Raw genomic sequence first — 20,197 nt, 5'->3', positions numbered from 1 at the left:
ATGTGCAGTAATTTAGTAAAAACAACTTTTTATCGGGTTTGCAGTAGGAGGAAAAAACAACCAATTTACCATGGTTGATTTTTAAAATGAGAAATGTGTGAATGCCATTTCATAAATACTTACAAAACACCCTTTTTAGGTGCAACTAACAATAATTTTATTACACCTTTCTATGAAGAATTTTCAGATATTAAGTGGCAGTATTAGGGCTGTAGTCTATTAAAACACACATAAAATGAGGAAATCATATGATTTTGCCATTTTAAAATGATACTTTTTCAAAATCGCGCAAATAAAAAAAATAAGGAAACATTCATTAGATAAAAACAATATTTTTTAAAGGTATTTCTGTTAAAAAATATACTTCACAGTTTTATATAACTAAAATATAATTACTTTTCGACCGGCAGATTTAGACCAAACTTTGGTACATCGATTCCTATTTAAAGACCAAGTATTAAAGTAAAATTTTATTCTAATAATTTGAAGATAATAAATTTAACATAAGAAAGGCCGCGGCTAAATCTTAAATTTTTGGTTTTGAAAAGAAATACAAGCATTTTAAAATACCTACATATTTTTCTTTGATTCTACGTGAAATTATGCCTTCGATTATTATTTAAAAAAATTTGAATTTTTTTGTTGAAAACTATTTTTATGGAACTATATATTTTTTTTTAAATGAAGAGAATTTAGGTAGTAAATATTAAATTTCTCTAGTATCTTTTGAATAAAATTTTATGTTCATTTTTACGGCCACTAGACTAAAGAGAGGTAATTATTCTTATGCTGATAGAGTCAATGTTCAATATTTCTAGTCTACATAAACATAGAACTAATATTGATTCCATATATATGTTCGGCATACTAAATAGTATAATCGATGTTCCATCCATTACTGGGACAAGTAAAATTCAATATTCCGACTCGTAGGTTGAGAAACAATGAAGTACTGTTCATCGATCAGCATAGAACAAACTATGGCCTTGATTCTCCAATGACCCGTCTTTATCGTATTATTATCTCAAGACAAGATCTGGACTTTTTTGGTTTAAGTTTACAACGATTTAAACGAGCACTAAACAAATATTCCAGATCTTGTCTTGATGTCCCTTATGTTTGTCAATGCTTCTTTTCTTTTTTTAAAAATGTTTTAAACTATTCTTTTGTTGTAATATTTAAACCCTATAAATTGTAAATATGGACAATGTTCGTTAATAAATAAATAAATAAATATACATATTATTTAGTTTTTCAGCAATAGTGTGATGGTACTTCATTCAAAATGGTCCAGTTCTTGTAACATCAATGGATTATAATATTTTTTCAGAAGGGGCTTTCTTTAACATACAAATTTTATAAAATTGATCTCTAAAGCACCAACATTGTGATTTGCCATGTAATTTTTTTTATTTCGTGTTTATTTTGTGCAAACTTGCACTTGCATAAATTTTATATGCCGACCATTTTAAGTGTGATTGCTTTTCAAGTTTCAGTCTTCCTTCTGAAATGCTTCTCAGACGATGGGTAGTGAAAAATATTCCCTTATAATTTATAATTAATTAAACATAAGTGCGAAGACCTCGCAGCTGCGAGTCAAATATCAAGGGTGCGAGGAACTTGCGTCGTTATTTGCAGCTATGTTTTAATTGCTATTCAAATATAAATTTGGTACAATTATGAGTAGTACATTGAAGTATCCAAAAATAAATAAATAAAAATATTTGGATACGAGGTTGAAAAAGTATGGCAATGATATGTATGTACATGTTGTTTCGGGTTCCAGTCAATATCACAATACATTGATTCCTTCTAATAACTCCTCTTAGTAAACATAGCTAAGAATAAGTATAATATACTTACATATTTGAATGTAGCAGATGGTATCTACAAACGGTTCTAGACTCCTTTGTCAGACATCAGCTCCTAAGCATCCTACCAAATCAGGTCTACACAACCTAGAATTTCTTAAGTATGTCTATCGTGTCAAAAATTTGACTATAGACAGGGTTAACATTCATGACGTGTGCGGTAAGAAGTGCTGGTGGGGTAGAAATTCCCCACTCCCACGTCTTACCAGATGGGCCCTTGCCATTCTATCCATAAAAGTGTATGTATTTTATTGAATCCAACCCATTTTTGATAATATGATTAAACATGGAGTCGGAAGTAATTAAAAAGTAAAAAAATAATGTTTTAATTTAAAAAGTAAAAATAGTCAAACCGGTAAAAAAAGAAAAAGTAATAATTATAGAGATGTCTTTTATCCTCCGATACAATAATTATAACATTGTGAAGATTGTATCTATGCATGTATTTGTAAATATCGACACTCAACCAGGCAGCGTCACAACACTATCGTATTATTTTCGTGCGCCATGAACGTAGACCCTGTCAACAGTAATATACATAGGTAAGCACTCACAAGGTGTTCATTAGAGCATCACCATTAGAGTGGGCCGCTGATGTATGAATGTTTTTTTTTTTAGTTATTAGTGAAAGGGGTCAAAAAAGTTGCATTTTGGATCACATTGAACATAAAAAATATTCCATACTACTTTTGGCCATCAACCGAGGTTTGAAGATAATACATTTTGGTATTTTTCAATAAAGTTTTGGAATATAAAATTTCACTTTTTTATGAAAATAAAACTAGAACATAAATAATAAAACAATGATTGCCAGAGAAAAACATGCATTTAAAATATACAATGTTTTTTTATATTTTTAAAAAAATAACTATAAAAACAACATTTTCTGATTCTTTTACGTAAGGTTGAGTACGAAAATGAAAGCAATTTTTATGCTTTGTATTGTTTCTTACTCTCAAATAACGGCAATGGTTCTTGATATTATTTTTGTCCATTTAACACCATCTCTTGTTTCGTGCCAAGTTATCGAAACTCCTGTTACTATCTTTACACAGCGTTCTACACCTTGCGTGTGGCAAGGGCAGTAGCAGCGTTAGGGTAGGGGGCGGTTGGGCGACCGCCCAGGGCGCCAGATATAAAGAGGCGCTGCAAGCGCCCCATTTTATCCTCTCTTACTCGTAAATTTCCTAAATCTAGCGACAAACTTGTTATAGTGGCCCATGATGAGCCTATAACTTCTCCAAAAAAGAAATTTGAAGTTGATGAATTCACTCAATGAAAGATTTAAAAAGATAAATGAGTACTCGGTCTTTTTTGTTAAATATTAAAAAGATTCCGGAAAAACCAGACCATCTCAAACTCTGGTAATTTCTAATTGAAATTAACAGTAGATTCTAAATCCGATATAGATGGTTGTATGTTATGTGATGAACTTATAAGTCTGAAATCATTTTTGTCTGATCAGAATGTGGTTAATCCTGTCATTGTTTTGAATTTTATCAAAGATCGTAACTTACAAGAACTGTATCCAAATGTATGGATAGTGTTGCGAATATTGATCATAATATCTGTAACGGTTGCTAGTGGGGAAAGGAGTTTTTCTAAGCTTAAACTGATAAAAACTTATCTACGATCGACAATATCACAATCTAGATTGACAAACTTGGCATCTTTGTCAATCGAAAACGAAATTTCGGAAGACATAAACTTAAGTATTTAAATAAAAGAGTTTGTTGATAGAAAGGCTAGAAAAGTACAATTTTACTAGTATTTTTTTAATAAATGGTTATTTCATTATAAACCTTGCCTTTTTGTGGTGGAAGATAGGGAGCGTCGTAGAAATCCCGCCCAGGGCGCTGGTAGTGCTAAAACCGGCCCTGGGCAAGGGATAGAGGTAACAGTTAAAAGAAAGTCTTTGATTCATTCAAATTTCTTCCAAAAAGCTATCTGATATTTTACTTCAAATTAAATGTGGTGTTACCTGGGATTTAACCCAAATACGTGTATCGATATAGTCTGTAGATTGAAAATTAGGTTTCAGTAACCAAAATACTCTTACTGAGTTATTTGTTTTCTTTCGAGCCTCGATGATTCCATTGCGAAAATAAAATTTTCAGTATGCTCAAAAAAAATTTTTTTCTGAGTGACAGGATCATATATTGATATTATTTAATCACAAAAGCCCCCAGAGAAATTTATTAATTCATAAACTGTATATTGAACCATACTGGTGCGTACACTTTATACTTCACGAGTATTTTTGAACTATTTAATGGATTACAACTGTCAACATAGAGCGTCAACACACGATTTGCAGTGGTCAGGCATCAAAAGCGTACCATGTTTTCCAGTTAACAGTTTCTGCGATTTCTAGGCCCGTATTACAATGGGAAGTTAACATTTATCTTCAATTTTATCTACAAAGTAAAATTAAGTTTTCTTTATGAAAAGCAGAATATGCATACAATTTTTTCTTCTAAACATGCTCAATTATAGGTTACAGACGAATATACTTTAAATGTTCACGCAAATATACTCATTTTCGTACACAAATATCGGTTTTTCTTTATACAGTCGAAGATAACTCTGTTAACTTCCCATTGTAATCGGGACACCGGTGAACAGTATCCAACTAACAGACTGACACATATCATACAAATATTTTTGGTTCCAGCTCAAACCAATTATAACTTCTTTCTCAAGGTGTGGTAAGTTTCTGGGTACAGGTAAAAATATTGCTACTGGCAAGCATCGACAAAGCTTCAAAGCTTTTCCAATTGGACTGGAATATAATTTACTATCTAGATGGATAAAAAAATTGTGATTTGTTAGAATGTTATTGATAAAAAAATAATTGACACTCCAATCTGAAATTGATTTTCCAGTTCCAGATATTGATGTCGTATGGTCTAAATAAAGCAAACTTGGTTCACAAATTGGGGAAATATGTTCCTAAATGACTATTTTCAGATCAGGCTTATTTTTCCAATTATTAATGTCTTGTCCTTCTTGCTGTCAAAATTAATGCTTTCAACACTTACATGGAAAATACTTTGTTGCATGTGATTTCGAACTTAATTACTTGCTTTACATATTTTGTTCTAGTCAATGGCATTCTTGCCGAGTAGCTGATCAGTCTGAAAAACCGAATCGGTTACACACAATTAAAATTACAGGAAGTCGTTAAGTGTTTCTATTGAATCTTGATGTTAAGGGTTCAGGTAATAATTCCATACTCTTGCATTCTGTAGTTCGAAGTAAAATATTTTTCTTAAGTCTTTTGGGATTCACCATATTTTTCTTGAGTAATTAAATAAACCAAATGTGGCTAACAGAAGGCATTGAAACGGTTTCCCAAATTCTTTACACATCTCTACTCATGATAGCCAACACTTCTATTATCAGTGGTTGATCTCCAGACTTTAGATCTTGCAAGCTATATCTCACGTGAAGTATGTTCTTAATAACGTGTTTGATAGTCGATAGTGTAATCACACTAGGCTTTGATGGTGCCCCGAATATAGGACAATCTACCCTCACTCTGTCTAGTGACAGGTTTAGATGAATTTATTCTGTTTTTATGTAATAACACAATTACATATTTAAAATTGTTTTAATTGTTATTAAAGATATAACTTAATCACACTTGAAATTCGAACACGTTTTCAAATGACCAAAATACAAAGATTTTACACTCTGCAAAACTGATTCCGTTGAGCATCTGGCGAATATGAAATCAAGTATATATGTAAAATTAAGTACTTATTTAATACACATTACGGACTGGTTATCATACTTATATACGAAATGACAGCTGATTTAACGTAAAAAATAGTCTTCTTCAAAATGTCAAGCTCTGGTTAAGGGCCAAAAGTAGCATAAAATATTTTTTACGTTCCAAGTAATCCAAAAGGCAACTTTTTAGACCCCTTTCGTATCTAAATTTGCAAAAAAATATATATCGGTCCACTCAAATTTCTTATGAAACATTTAATTTAAGAGGTAACAGAAGGGTATTCGAGGCAGACTATGGGAAATTTAATTTAAAATGGGGTTAAATACAAAACACTCTTTAAATAAAAGGTAAAATGCTGAAAAAAATTATATTTTATGAGAAATGATAATTTACAATATTTATCAAACATTCTTCCTCAGTCTGACCTTAAGCTACAGTTTCACAATCTCCCACAGAAAATAAAGCAACATTAGACTATCATATAAATTTCAGCAATAGTAGTAATTACACACTGAACTGTGAATATGCCACGATAATTATGTGGAGGCATTACGTAGTTTCATACCACTATCTTAGAAAAGGATTGTAACTACAACAAAATCAATGTGCGAATATTTCTATATAGTAAGAATAGCTCTACGAATGAGACAGTCACTAACGTCAGGTTAGGTTACATAATACATTTACATTTACATTAAGTAAAATACATCCGATTGTCTTTAGCCTCCGAGCAATTGGCTCTCTCACTCAAAGACTAAATTTACAATGAAAGAAACGTAGCCAATATACGGAGAAAATGCTTCTGAAAGTTAATACGACACACTTCACCGTGACCAATCCTAACCTGACTTTCCACGGCCCTCAATATGTTCAGACTTCAATAGGAAATGTTCGCAGATTTACCATCAAATGAGTAGGTGGTAGTAAAAAACTTATTCTGTTCTAAATTTTAGATTAAAAAAATAGAACACGTATTTAATAGCAAAAATGTACACTGAATAAACATTGCCAAATAATTTATTGTTAATTACAAAAACCCTTAACTTATTCTGACTACAACTTTCAACTTATTATATTGTGATACCGGGAAGGCCTGTAACGACCCAAAGGTTAACGAACAGCAGTTGTGAAGTGTTTCGGAAACACCTCACACATCCCGTAAGTCTGGACAAAGTAAACACGCGCGTGCAATCTATATAATCGGAAAAGACAACGGATCATAGGAGATGGAAAAATAGCACTCCCCGAGAGAAGTGTGCGCAGACAACAGTTATGTGCGCTACCAATCATAAAACCGTCCGCACTCACCATAACCCCCGTGAAGTGACATTTCCCGTACATTCTTTCCTGAAAAAGATTACACCCAATAAATGGCCAACACTTTCAAAATAACAGAAAGTCGTTTTCCGGCACGACTGAGATGGCGGATCACAAATAATAAGGTGAATGAGAAAACAGAAGGGTGAAGTAGTTTGGTCGGCGGCGAGTGCCAATATTCCCAACTCGATTGGAACACCAGCCTCACCCAGATCCCGTGCAGGACATCGCTGCTTCTCACCACTCCTCTCCTTAATCTTTCCAATAATGTATCCATAGGTTAAAATGACTTAAAGCTATTTCATTTATATATATATCCCATGCACACTTCTGGCTGTTCGGGTGCCACCGCGCTGCAAACTATTATTACCGATATAAAAATTACAAATAATAATAGCGATCCGAATAACGATACGTACGAAGCGGGGAGGTCACCCGATAACCAAGTAATTGTATGCATGAATGGGTGTAAGGATTATATGTGTCAACGGCTCCTAAGATTTATCTCGACTTATATATATTTCGAGAAAAACAAACGATAAAAGAATAAAATCATCAACAAATCACAGAAATTACTTGTGCTCCTTAAGATAGAAAAGATAAAACTTAAAATTAATTTCAACGGAATGAAGTTTGTTAGAAGGACAGTAGTACTTGTTAGAGCGTACAATTTTGGCAACGAGAATAGAAGAGCCCTCTCAAAGCGCTGCCTTTATATTTACACAATTGACCCAATCTGTAGAACATCTAATACAGGCAACCACCGAGAGAAGCTCTTCCTTCTCAGAAATAAATAGATATCGATTCGCGTAACAATAATCCTAGAATTTGAATTTGTAAAATAAAATTAATTATTCAATAAACAAGCTGCGTAAAAAAATAACAAAACTATGACAATAAAATTTTGACTGAATCTTTTATACACATAACTCTTATCGCTAAATGGGTGTCGGAGACAAGATCCTCGCAATGATGAGACACAGAATTCTGTTCAATGGAGGAAATCCTTCCGATCGCCCGACTAAACAATATTAACCGAGAAGTAAAATTAAATTTTACAGGCGAAACATTCGGATAGTAACACTTTTTCAAAATAAATATTTTCAACTTAAAAAACACTAAACCTTAGTTCATAAATATTTGCGCGAAAACAAAAATGGATTTCATCAAAATTCCACTCTCGAGAATATGAAACATTTACCCAAGCTTCGCATATCGCAAGAATATAATAAGCCCTATTAAAAAAGTTTTGCACACCATATCACTTTGTGCGAGCTTAGGAACCGTTGAATCCACATAAAGTTTTATTTAATATATGTGCAAAGTCTGGCGGGAGAATCTCCTGGCCACCTGACTATCTTCTGTCGCAGTTCTCTTCTTCACGGTCCATTACACCAAGTTGTATTCCTTCAGGTTGGACTGCAGGATGGTGTCCTTTACAGCTGCAAACACAAATCTGATGTTCTCCGTGTCTGGAAGGAAGTAATACACTCTCTGTTACTGACATTCAGGACAAAGCAAATAAGTATACTACTGAGAATACCGACGTTAAAGACCTTTGGTAAAAATCATAATTTCGCTCTTTTGAAAAATACATAGATCATATTTTGTTTTAACTAGTATACCAGAGAGACAAAATTTTAATACAACTGTCAGATATTTTTAAAGAATCTATTTGAGAATGGATTCGGACATACTTACATTACTAATCAAATTAACCGAACTTTTAGAAACTAATTTACAGTGGCGAGCAACGCAGGCACAGATAAATTTCGATGTTATATTGCCTATTATTTTCTAACATAAAGTAGTCCGGAAATTATTTTTAATATTGTTATTGCTTATTTTAATAATAAAACTGTGGATAACTTATAAAGCTATCTTTTATTATTCACATCAACATTAATTTATGAAAATATAACTTAAACTGCTGTTTTATCATAAATATAAATAATGATAAAAGGATAACTTACCAAGCGTCATTTTACATTAACATAAACATTAATAATAACTTATAAAGTGGCATTTTAAAATTTATATATTTAATTTAACAATAATAATGAAAAAGTATATGAAATAACAATAATATATGAAAGGATGACCCTTATTATCATACATATGCATATATTATTTATAAAAATATTTTTTAAAAACAATAACTTTACCGCGGTAGGGCGGCCCACGCCAGCACAAATGCTACTGGCTAAATATGACACCTAGCGGATGTGCACTCGGATCACAGTTGTTTGTATGTATTAGTTTCTAATGGCAGGCGATTAATATAGATTTATTGATGTTTTTTTTATATCTTATTTTGACTAAAGAAATGATTATGTGAAAGATTTATCATGACAAATGTGATTTTTGAAAATTTATAAGTGATGTCGCTTATTTCAAAAGTGACAATTATTTTCGATGGTACCCATTGCTATATTATACGCACCTGGTATATGTGAGAAAGAGATAACTTATTAAGAGATTATTATGTCTTAACAAGGTCATTAGATTTTGGTGTGTCCTGTTCGATGGTTTGAAAGTGAATTTATTTTAAAATAAATAATACAACAAACAGACATTATAATCTTTAATACAGGCATATCAGTATAAATCCTTTTGTGGGTTTTAAAAAACAAAGATTCACTAAACAAAAATAAAATATATATGAAAGGTAAAATATTTTTATGCAAACAGACGATGACAGTTCAATGGTTGAATTCTTCGGTATTTTAACTTCAAAAATAATGTTTGAGTTATGATAAAAACGTTACTAGTGAATTAATAGTAAATAGTGATGAGAGTTATAAAAAGTATAACTTACATCCTTTTGTAAATATTAAAGTGATATAAAGGTAAATAAAAGAATGGTTATTATGTTCTGTTTAGTGAACTATGGTACTCGGTGAAGAATACTTTATAATTAATTCGTTTTTATATTATTTAATAAGAAATAGTGTCTTTTTTTAAGAGAAGTTACAATAATAGCAAGTAAGAAAATAAGTATTAGTACACTAATGAATAATACAATTTTATAAATCAGTTTTTCAACGGCTATATTAGTACATGAAATTTTCTTAGTTTTTGTTAGAATGTTTGTTTTATAGTAACCAGGGTAAGGATTTTTTTTTTCAATTCCGTTTTTTTTATTAATGCATTTTTTTTGTAATCAAAATGTTTGTGTTAAATTAGAAAATATTTTAACCGTAACTACTAGCCGCTAGCACCATGCTATGGATTATTTATCAAATATAAAATAGTCCTTCTTTAGGATGTGCCATACTGCCGCTATGGATATTTTATCAGAATTTTCGCAGCTTACCAATTGTAAATCAGAAAACATAATATGTCACTTAAGCTTAGTTAGAATGTAAGTTTAAATATACAATTGTAAAGCGCCCTTGAGGCGATTTTTCACAAAAATGGCGATATATAAATCTGCCAAATATTATTAAACTCACCGCTCGCCACTGGTGTATATTTATGTACTTGTTAAGTTTATTGGTGACATATTTAATGCAAACAATTCACATTTCATGAGGTACACAAACAGCAAAGAAGAGATACAGAAGATTTGATATTATGTTTTGCATTATTGGATTATTTTTTTACAATGCATAATTTTTTATGATATTTTTTATACATTTACTGATAGTTTTTATAATATTAGGTATTGGAACTAAAATCAGAACTCTCTGAGAGAAATTAACCAAGGTGACTTTAATAATTTATTTTGATTAATTGGTGCGTCTGCCTACCAGGCAAGAGGACGGTCTCAGGTTCGATTCGTCACATAAAATATTAATTTAAAATGCATTTTTACACTAGAATATTTCATAGTTGATGGACTTCATCATCTTACCTTCATGTAACAAAAAAATGACCAAGCAATCCATCACCGCATATTTAATATCACTGCCTACTTCATTCAGTTATGTCATTTGGCGGTAAATATATTCAAATATGCTAGTAAAAAAAAAACGAAAAAAAACATTATGTCGCACTTTTAGGACGAAAACGACTTAACTCAAAAAAGCTTAAAATGAGTTAAGATCATAAAACGACTTCAATGAACACTACGCAACATTTGGGTGGGAATAGGAAAAAACCGTTACATCGGTCACTTTAATAAGAGAATTTAGATTCTGTGTCAGTAGGGAAGCAACGCAATTAGAGTTGTGTTTACATTGCTGTGTGAAGGACACAACGCAGACAAACATATAGTGACCGAAAGCCGGTTGATTAGATTTATTCCAATACAAATGGCATGTTTACTTTATTTTTTGAAATATTAAAATTATTTTATTAGCTTTGTGATTGTTTCGTTCTGACTTACCGATAATCTTAGTGACTTATTTACGTTTTAGTCATTTCATGAATAAATAAAAACATGTGTTTGGTGACCTGATTTGACCTAATAAAAATGATGTCATTATCTTATTTATCAAAAAGCTTTTGTTTGTTTTATTTTCAATTTAATAATGACTTATTAAATAACTGTCTTGTTTAAACTTATGATAATATATTTTTAGTACGCTTTTTTTCATAGGCTCATAGCTGAAAGCCTTCGGTATAATTTTTAACTCAAAATTTGGTGCTTACTTTGAAAAATATGAAACAATCGACGAAAGACTACGAAGGTGTCACAATTTACATTCTTCTTTTGCAAAAAGTTGATTTTTTGAGTTGAGTTGTTTTCATCCTAAAGGTGCGATGTATGAAGTAAGATTTACCTAATGTAATGTAAATAGAAATCCATTATTTTATTAAGCACACATAAAAAAAACTTTTCAATCTCTCTCCTATTAAGTGGTCAAATTAGAGCAATGCGGTGATGGATTGCCGCCGACGATATGTTGCGGTATACCAGTGGCGAATGGTGATTTTATTTACAGGTAACCTATAAAAAAATATCATATATTTTCTGTGGTTCTGTGTGATACAACTCTCATCCATGAAATCAACTCAAACGACGTAACTTCGTAATATATTATATTATAAATATATATTATCAATTACTTCAATACGTAACTCATTAAAAAATATAAAAAAAATAGCACTACGATTCAGTCGATATAAAATATTCAATTGAAATGTTAACTGGCTGAATTGTTCTAGAAATTAATAGTGCTAAAAACGGCCGCGTCGAGCGCTATATGTCCTGCAATATGACGCATGAATGTAATTATGGTCTTATGTCAAAAGTACCATTTCAAAGAAAAATAGCCCTTAAGAATTAATGTTTGAAATACTGTTTTCCAAGTCAAGAATCTTCAAATAATTTCTGTAATCTGCAAGTTTTAATCTAGGAGAAAAAATCCGCACTAGGGTTAAGACATTCAAAATATAGTATACTTATTTGTATGAAAAAATAAGCTGGAATAATCAGCTAGTTTCTTGGCTCACCGCAGGTGCTGAGCGCGCTTTATTAATATTAATATTTATATTAGGATAAAAGTACAAATGGTGGAAATGATTTAGAATAAATAATAATAATTTTTTTGTTTTTCTGTAAATAAAATTACAGTAAAACATTATAATGGTTAGTCAAATATAATGGTAAGCTGCGCATAATCGCTTCTATACACGGTTCGCCCCTGCAATATACCAGTGTAGTGCCCTATGCACCACCAGGTGTTTGATGATGATGGTGAATAGTTTATGATATAGCACTCAGAATTGAATACATACATATGTAGGTAATTCAATAATATTGTTAGTTCGAAGGAGAGAGGCATAAATTATAAAATGTCTACTTGTAATTTTTCCCATTTGAATATTTTCAAAAACCCAATTATTGCGAAAAGTACAATGTCATTTAAAATTTTGGCGAATTCATGGACTTATCTACGAACGATGTATTCATTAGCATTGTAAATGAGTTTTAAGAGTCTAGACTCTTCTTGCAAAATGACAATATGAATTTATAGAAAATTAGATTTGTTCTGTAGAATAATAATGAGTGTGGTGTGGTGAATGGTGAAAGGAAGAAAGGAAGAAAGGAAGAAAGGAAGAAAGGAAGAAAGGAAGAAAGGAAGAAAAAAAGAACTGAAGTAACAAGTATTGTTTATTAATCATCATGCACTGTTATTAAAAAGCACAAAAACAAATAGAGACATAAGCATTCCATTCCATAATATAAACTAATTTGCATATTAAACATAAAGGAAAATATTAGTAATGCTAAAAATAAATAAAATTTTGTGTGCTGTAAAAATATATTATCTATCAAAGGCATAACAAAAAAAAAGTAAAAATGATCTAATTATTAGAGATCACAAAACAAAAATAATAAAATCAGTAGAATTATAATATCATTCTATCCAGTCAGTATTTGTTTTATCTAATTAGGTCCTCATTGGGTAATGAGGAAGTTCAGTGCTACGCTAAATTGGATATAAAAAATGTTTTCTTACACGCGGAAAAATTGGAGTATTATTTTATTTGATTTATTATTTACACCCTCTGGGCGTATATAATAAATAATAATTTTACGGCAAAGTTTCTCAAAAATAAATTTCAATGTTTATAAAAATTAACTACTTTCGAAACGTCTCGGGTTCATGTCACCAATAACCGATCAATTATAGTGATGATATGAATTGTGATAGATTTCTAGTTTTTGGGTAGCCATGTTTATCATAATTCAGTGTGTTTTGACAGATATGGGGTTCTCGTTTTAAACGTCAGGAAAACTTACCGATTTGAACTTGTGACGTCATTGGTGGTGAAATTTCAAAATTACAAAACATGAAAAAATCATAGCGATGGCATACATAAAAATTAAGCTTTAATACATTAACAAATAAAAAAACCACTGAACTTCCTTGTCGGGTTGAGATTTATGATTTTGTATTGCATATACTGGCAAAAATAGCAAAATTTTGTTAACGTTTTTTTCAATAATCTTTAACTTTCCAAATAAAATTCTGCCATAGTTATATAAAAAGTATAAAATCCATAACTTTTCTGGCACATAATTACTCAGAGCGATATTCTTTACCATAAAGCTTTTGTCCATTCTCTCGGTACCAATAATTCTAAGATTAAAATAAATGGGAACAGAAAAATATAGGAATCAACATATAAGAACTCTTTAGAAAGGGAAAAATGCGCGATTTATAAACACAGTGAAGATAATCATGCTCAATCAATTAATATTCCGAAAAATTTATTTTCTATTTTAAAATAAATATTCAATACATTCCTGTTTATGTGAAATACAATTCGAATTTGAATGTGCGTGTAAAACTAGGTTTTTAAAAATATTTTTACAAGAATAACAGTCACATCAAATATGAAACTTTTTAGTAGTAGGGGGGGATTGATACATTTACATATGTATAAGAAAATAGTGATAATATTTACATGTTGTGTTTCCCAATGGATAAAACATTTTTTACGCTAAGTTGAATTCCTTCAAGGCAGTTTGCATAATTGTATCCTTGACGGCGCAAAACACAAGTTTGATGTTTTCAGTGTCTGTATTGTATTGATGAAATAAATAAATAACGTTGTTTAAAAAGTCCCACGTGAAGAAGAAACCAATCCCAGGACGAAGCATTAAATAAAAACAAATAACATGCTTATCAAATAAATAACAAAAGTAAAATAAATTAAGAAAACAAATTGTTGCCTCGGTAGTGATAAGAGCAGTCACAAAATATCAAAGTTTTGAAAAAAAAAGTTACTAGTTAACAAAAAATATATCGATGGTGGAAGAAAAAAAATCCTAAGCGACATGTAGCCAACTTTACTTTATAGAAGAGCCCATGAAAGTTTTTTTTTTAGTTAGTAAAATATATACAGTCGAGCTTGGTTATAACGATCACAGAAATAGTGAGATCTCGGATATAATGAGGAAACATTAGTTGACCTTTTAGTTTGTGTTTTTCTCATACTTCTTTTTTTATTAACTTTTATAAAAAGCTTCTTCTCGGACATACTAAATAAAAAGATTGTTGACAATTGAGCTAACACTCTTCAGTTTAAAAACATAATTTTTGAAATAAGAACCAATGTAATATAATCCAAATGGGGGACTGACTTATTACCGATACCGCTGGGCGTTGGGATTGGTTTACGTTTATGATACTATATAAGTGTCTTAAGTACCTAATTAGTGTTTTCGCCGACAACATTGACAAAGTATAACATATATGGTTGAAATTGGGTGTAAAAAAATCCAAGCTTTGTGAACTAAGTAAGCACAGGTTCGGCACCTCATTACAATTTACAACTTCTTTTGTAGTTTATGACCTTGTTTCATACATCCTTGTTTCGGGGGTTTTTACAATGTTTTTTAAAAATGTTCTATAGTCAATGCATAATGAACATTACGAGTGGGTGATGTAAGTTAAGACCTAACTCTTGAATTGTAAACATGACTACTAACAAGCGGCAACATTTCAATTTGCGAAAAAATGGCAATTATTTATAAAATAGAATGTGGCGCAAAATATGTTGAAATATGTAATAGTTGTCTCTATCCTTATCACATTGTCAACATTGTGAAAAAATACGAATGTTTATTACCTGGATTTGAAATTTAGAAAGTAGTATGATTGTAAGCATGTATTATAATTTTCAATAGTGACAATATGCAATGGCGATTGGATTTAAAAAAACCTTTCTCTGGTATAACGAGTAATGTTTATAACGAGCAAATTCAATCGGTCCCATCTTCCTCGAAATAACCAAGTTCGGCTGTATATATATAGGAACCACGCCTAAATAATAAGCAATATATGAGATTTTTTTATTAATTAAGAAAAAAAAACAATACAACCTTATTTTGGCTTTTCTGTAAAGCTGCTACATGGCGCTTAGGAACTTTTTCCTTTCTACCGTCGATATGTATGATAAGTGTTTTATTTGGTATACCTAGTTTCTAGATTTTTTTCAAAAATTCTTCCTCTCACATTTGGCTCTCAAAAGAAATCCAAATTGTTGTAGCGCTAATGTTTGCTTCATTTGACTAATGAGTTTGCGGACGACTGGGCTAGGTTAATAAAACAATCATGAGCTATGAATGTTCATATATACTACAAATTTCAATATAAAACACGAGATATTAAGTATTTTTTTCTATGCAATTGATCAAAATCGCATCTCTATAAGCAGGAAGCTAATTGTTATTCTGAGATTATTTACAATATTTTGAATCTGGAGCCACAAGCGTCAATAAATCATGATTTTTCAATTTTTTTTATCTTCTGCATTATATCAACACAAAGGTAATAGAAATGGAAAAAGGTAAGTCTTTTTGTTATATTTAGAAGATAATTTAAAAAAAAAAAGTTTTTGAATTATTTACTGAATAGTGAATATACATAGTTAATACAATAATACGCCAAATAAATTTAAGCTACAACCAAAAACTGCTTCTACATACATGCAAACAACACGCACACAGACAAATATAAAAAGCTACAATGTTTACTAAACAATTCAAATATAATCAGCAGTTATTTATAAAGCAAACATATGTTAAGTAAGTCAATCATGTATAAAGAATAAATTCACTTACCACAAAAAAGCTTTAAAATTTGAAAATATGAGAATGTGATTTGGTGTGTTATTTGAATAGATGATTTGGAATTTCGAATTTATTCCACTTAGCTAGGTCTAATGTACTATGAAGTAGTATGTAGTATTAGGGCATGTTGCATTCATTAAGCCAACATTCTGATAAATCCCACACCCTCGTGCCTTTTGTGAAAAAGTGTTTACTAATGTGCATTACAAAATGTCTGACAAAGGAGTACTTTAACCATCAGTTCTATTGAACATCCTCACTTTATACAAAGATCCGCAAATTCGAGCTATATATAAAAAAAATAAATCTACTTGACGATTCTTTTCAATTACATACAAACAGTTGATAAGAAAAAAAGAGCTATTGAAAATACTATTCATTTTGTTCATATTGATGTACACCAACAAAAAATATTGTGGTGTTCTTGACCAATAAAAACTAAATACTAAACATATTGAGAATTGATAGCCAATTAATAACTGGCTATTTTTTATTTTATTGTTTATATTATTTACTTGCTGTATAGTATCATAATTATTTTCATGTAAATATGCTCTATGGGCATTTAAATAAACATCGAGTCCAATAGGTTGTCAGTATTATAGAAAAAGGTTAATTTTGATGTGGTTTCTACAAACATAATATGTATAAGGAAGATCTTTAACTATAGGTCTGGTAAGATATGTGTATATTTATGAATGTATAATTTATCATATATGCAAGTGATTTTTTCCTGAAATAAATAAATTTGAAAAAAGGTTAATAATACAAGTACCTTAAATTTGGGGAAAAGAGAGGAGAAGCTGAGTTAGAATTATGTAGATTTAGTTCAGAACATGCTGTTAAAGAGTATAAAATAATAATTATAAGTGTTTATGGTAGTATTCATATGCATAATGTACAATGTATAGGTCGACCAGCCTTACTTGGCAGTTTGGTGAGGGCGCTAGTATAGGATGGACAATGTTGTCAGGTGTAGAAATAATTGCTAGTGAAATGTTTTTGTTTATTTAATTTTCTCAGCAAAATTATTTAAAAAGTGAATATTAAATAAGCATGGTCTATTCATAATCAAATTCAAGAAATATTGTATGGTTTTTTATGGAATTTGATTATGCCACGTCTTTCTCGCTTTCTGCATCCATCAATATTAACATTGTAAATCCTTTTAGCCGTTCTCTTGACATCCATTTATTCCACATGTCCAAAAGTAAAACTTTCTTTATTTTTAATTCCCGTTCACTATTATAAAGTAAAGTAGTTTATAATAAATATGAATTGAATTACAAAGACAAGTGTTGTATGATTAAACAATGTACTGCTATTAAAAAAGTACATTATATATACTAGATAAAGTTTAAACATTAAATTTTTTTTTAATAAAAGTGTTAAAACCTGACAAAACAGAACAATATAAAGTTATAAAAAGTAACCAAATAAAAAAAAAGTAATTTTAATAAAGGCAGATTTAGATATTTTTCGGAAAAAGTCACTAAAAAGGGTTAATTAAAAAAACTATCCTGGCAGCACTCAGTTAAATAATAAAATAATAAAGCTGTCATGGTGGCAGCTCGTCTTATCGAATGTTCAAAGGCTATTAATGGCCCTTTCTGCAACTTTTATGTTTCACAATATTGTAATACTGCGTAAGGAATTGTTCTAACATTCCCACGCACTACTTTTGATGATCGCGGCATATTATTTCATGAATAATAGGAAGTAAATATAGAAATCACGCACACTGTTTCACCCCGAACGACTGCTTGCAACTAAGTTGCAAGGTGCGGGGAGCGGCAAGGTGGGGGGTGTAAGGGATTTTAGTTATAAAATTAGTCAACTGCCACGTAAGGCTGGTCGAATTCTAGTAATGATTTTAAAAAGGCAGATGGAGTATTTAACTGAATTCAGATAGGTATGTGATCACACTGTTTTTTGTTTATTTCTCTCAATTTTTTCGATATTTTAGGGGACATATAACAAGTATGTGGTAGATGTCACTGCAAGCTAAACAAATAAAACTGTGATTCGATTACCCCCTACCATTGCGAATTAAACCCAATTGAATTGGTGTGGTCAATGGTAAAACACCACATAAAAGTTAACAATACCACTTTCAATATAAGTGAACTGAGAACACTTATGCAAGAAGGTTTTGAAAGAGTTACACCAGACCATTGCAATAAAATCGTTAGACATATTATTGGTATTCTGCAAAAATTTTGGAATGTCAATCATATGGTTGATGAACTCGAGGACAACAATGATGAGTCATTGGCTTTTGATGTTTCAAGTGGGTCATTTGAGGAAGATTAGTTTTTTTTAATGGCAATAATGATATTTTCAAGTATGGATCAATTCCTTAACCGATTCGATAAATCTGATGCCACATAAAATGCAATTACTATAAACATCTTTATTATCACCATCAGTAAATGTATAAATTGCTATCATCTTTTTGATTGTGAGTAGGTAATTAAAATTAGAATAGAAATGAAATTAATGAATTAATTTAATTCAATTGATTAATCGGGATTAAAAGTGTTAAGTTAGTAGTGGGGGATGTAGCGGGACATGCGTGGACGCACGTCGTTCTTAAGTTGGATCGAGACTAGTAATGTACGCTAAAGATCAAAAATCAAAATTCTATTATAATAATCACTTATTGGATTATTACTAACATTACTCAAATTATAATGATTCTGGTATCAATCATTCTCAAATACTATTGAGTGGGCAAAAAAAGTTCCTTCGTTTGCCCTCATTTAAGTGTGGAATGGGTGGAAAGAATCCTGAGAAGTTACGAGGAACGGTCAATATATTTCAATATTGAAAGTTTGGAGGTGAGGAGACAAATTGCCGACTCGATGTGCCTATACAATATGATTCATTCCAATCTTGACTCATTATTTTGCACAGAAAAAGTAACTCTAAATCTTCCCACTAGGCGATTAAAGATGCACAATACGTTTTCCCTACCAGTATTCAATAGCAATATTGCACACTGTAACTCCTTATCTAGAATCATGAGGTTGCATAATGGTGTGGAACAGGATATTGATGTATTTAGTGGTGGTCCACTCAAACATAAAAATTCCTTGACTAAAAAATTTAAATCATACCTATTCAAAAATTATATTTCGTGCATTTGTTTTGAACGGTTCAATACCCCTATTAATTTAATATAATTTATTGTTACTTTATCTTTTGAATTTTTTGTTACTATTATTACTATAATTATTAATACATAAAAATATTTTTTTAAACTTATTATTACAAGACAATTTATAAATAATTAATATTTGATTTAAATTTTATCAAATTATATAAATAATTTCTATTTTGAATAAAATTTTATTAAAATTAATAAATTGCACGAATTATATACATATATTATTAATGAAATTTTGATATATTTTTATTTTAATTTCTGTTTTGTGATTATTGGTGTTCACATATAATTGGTATAAGATGTTTAGTGTTATTATTATTTATTTTATGAATTGAATACTGTGATATCTTTTACCATTTGTGAACAGAAAATAAATATAAAGAAGGGTTGTATGAATTTTCGAACATAAAGAATGAATATTATGAATAAAAATAACCCATAGAAAAATATTTGTATCATTGTTTACACTGGATATTACTAGTAATTATTTTTTATGTATTTACTTTACAGTGATAAGTTATAAGTCAGTTGTTTGTCCTAACCAGTTAGTAAATTCGAAACCAGTTAACATT

The 20,197-nt window shown here is 30.4% G+C and overlaps 1 protein-coding gene across 3 annotated transcripts in view; it reads right to left on the bottom strand.

Annotated features, from left to right (window-relative positions):
• Nucleotides 1-5,960: 5,960 nt before the first annotated feature.
• Nucleotides 5,961-20,197, bottom strand: part of LOC148281041 (guanine nucleotide-binding protein G(q) subunit alpha) — a 32,373-nt gene continuing 18,136 nt past the window's right edge. For all 3 annotated transcript variants that reach the window (XM_088227360.1, XM_088227362.1, XM_088227361.1), the window contains one exon: nt 5,961-8,396. In XM_088227360.1, coding sequence (XP_088083486.1) covers nt 8,314-8,396 — 83 coding nt within the window. In that variant the 3' untranslated portion in view covers nt 5,961-8,313. The remainder of the gene's footprint in view (nt 8,397-20,197) is intronic.

This window comes from Micrasema longulum, unplaced genomic scaffold (genome assembly GCF_059751315.1).
Source record: "Micrasema longulum isolate JH-2025_06_02 unplaced genomic scaffold, ASM5975131v1 h1tg000501l, whole genome shotgun sequence".
Classification (NCBI taxonomy): Eukaryota; Metazoa; Arthropoda; class Insecta; order Trichoptera; family Brachycentridae; genus Micrasema; species Micrasema longulum.
The sequence above is the reverse complement of the archived record's forward strand: the minus strand, read 5'-3'. Positions and strand labels throughout refer to the sequence as shown.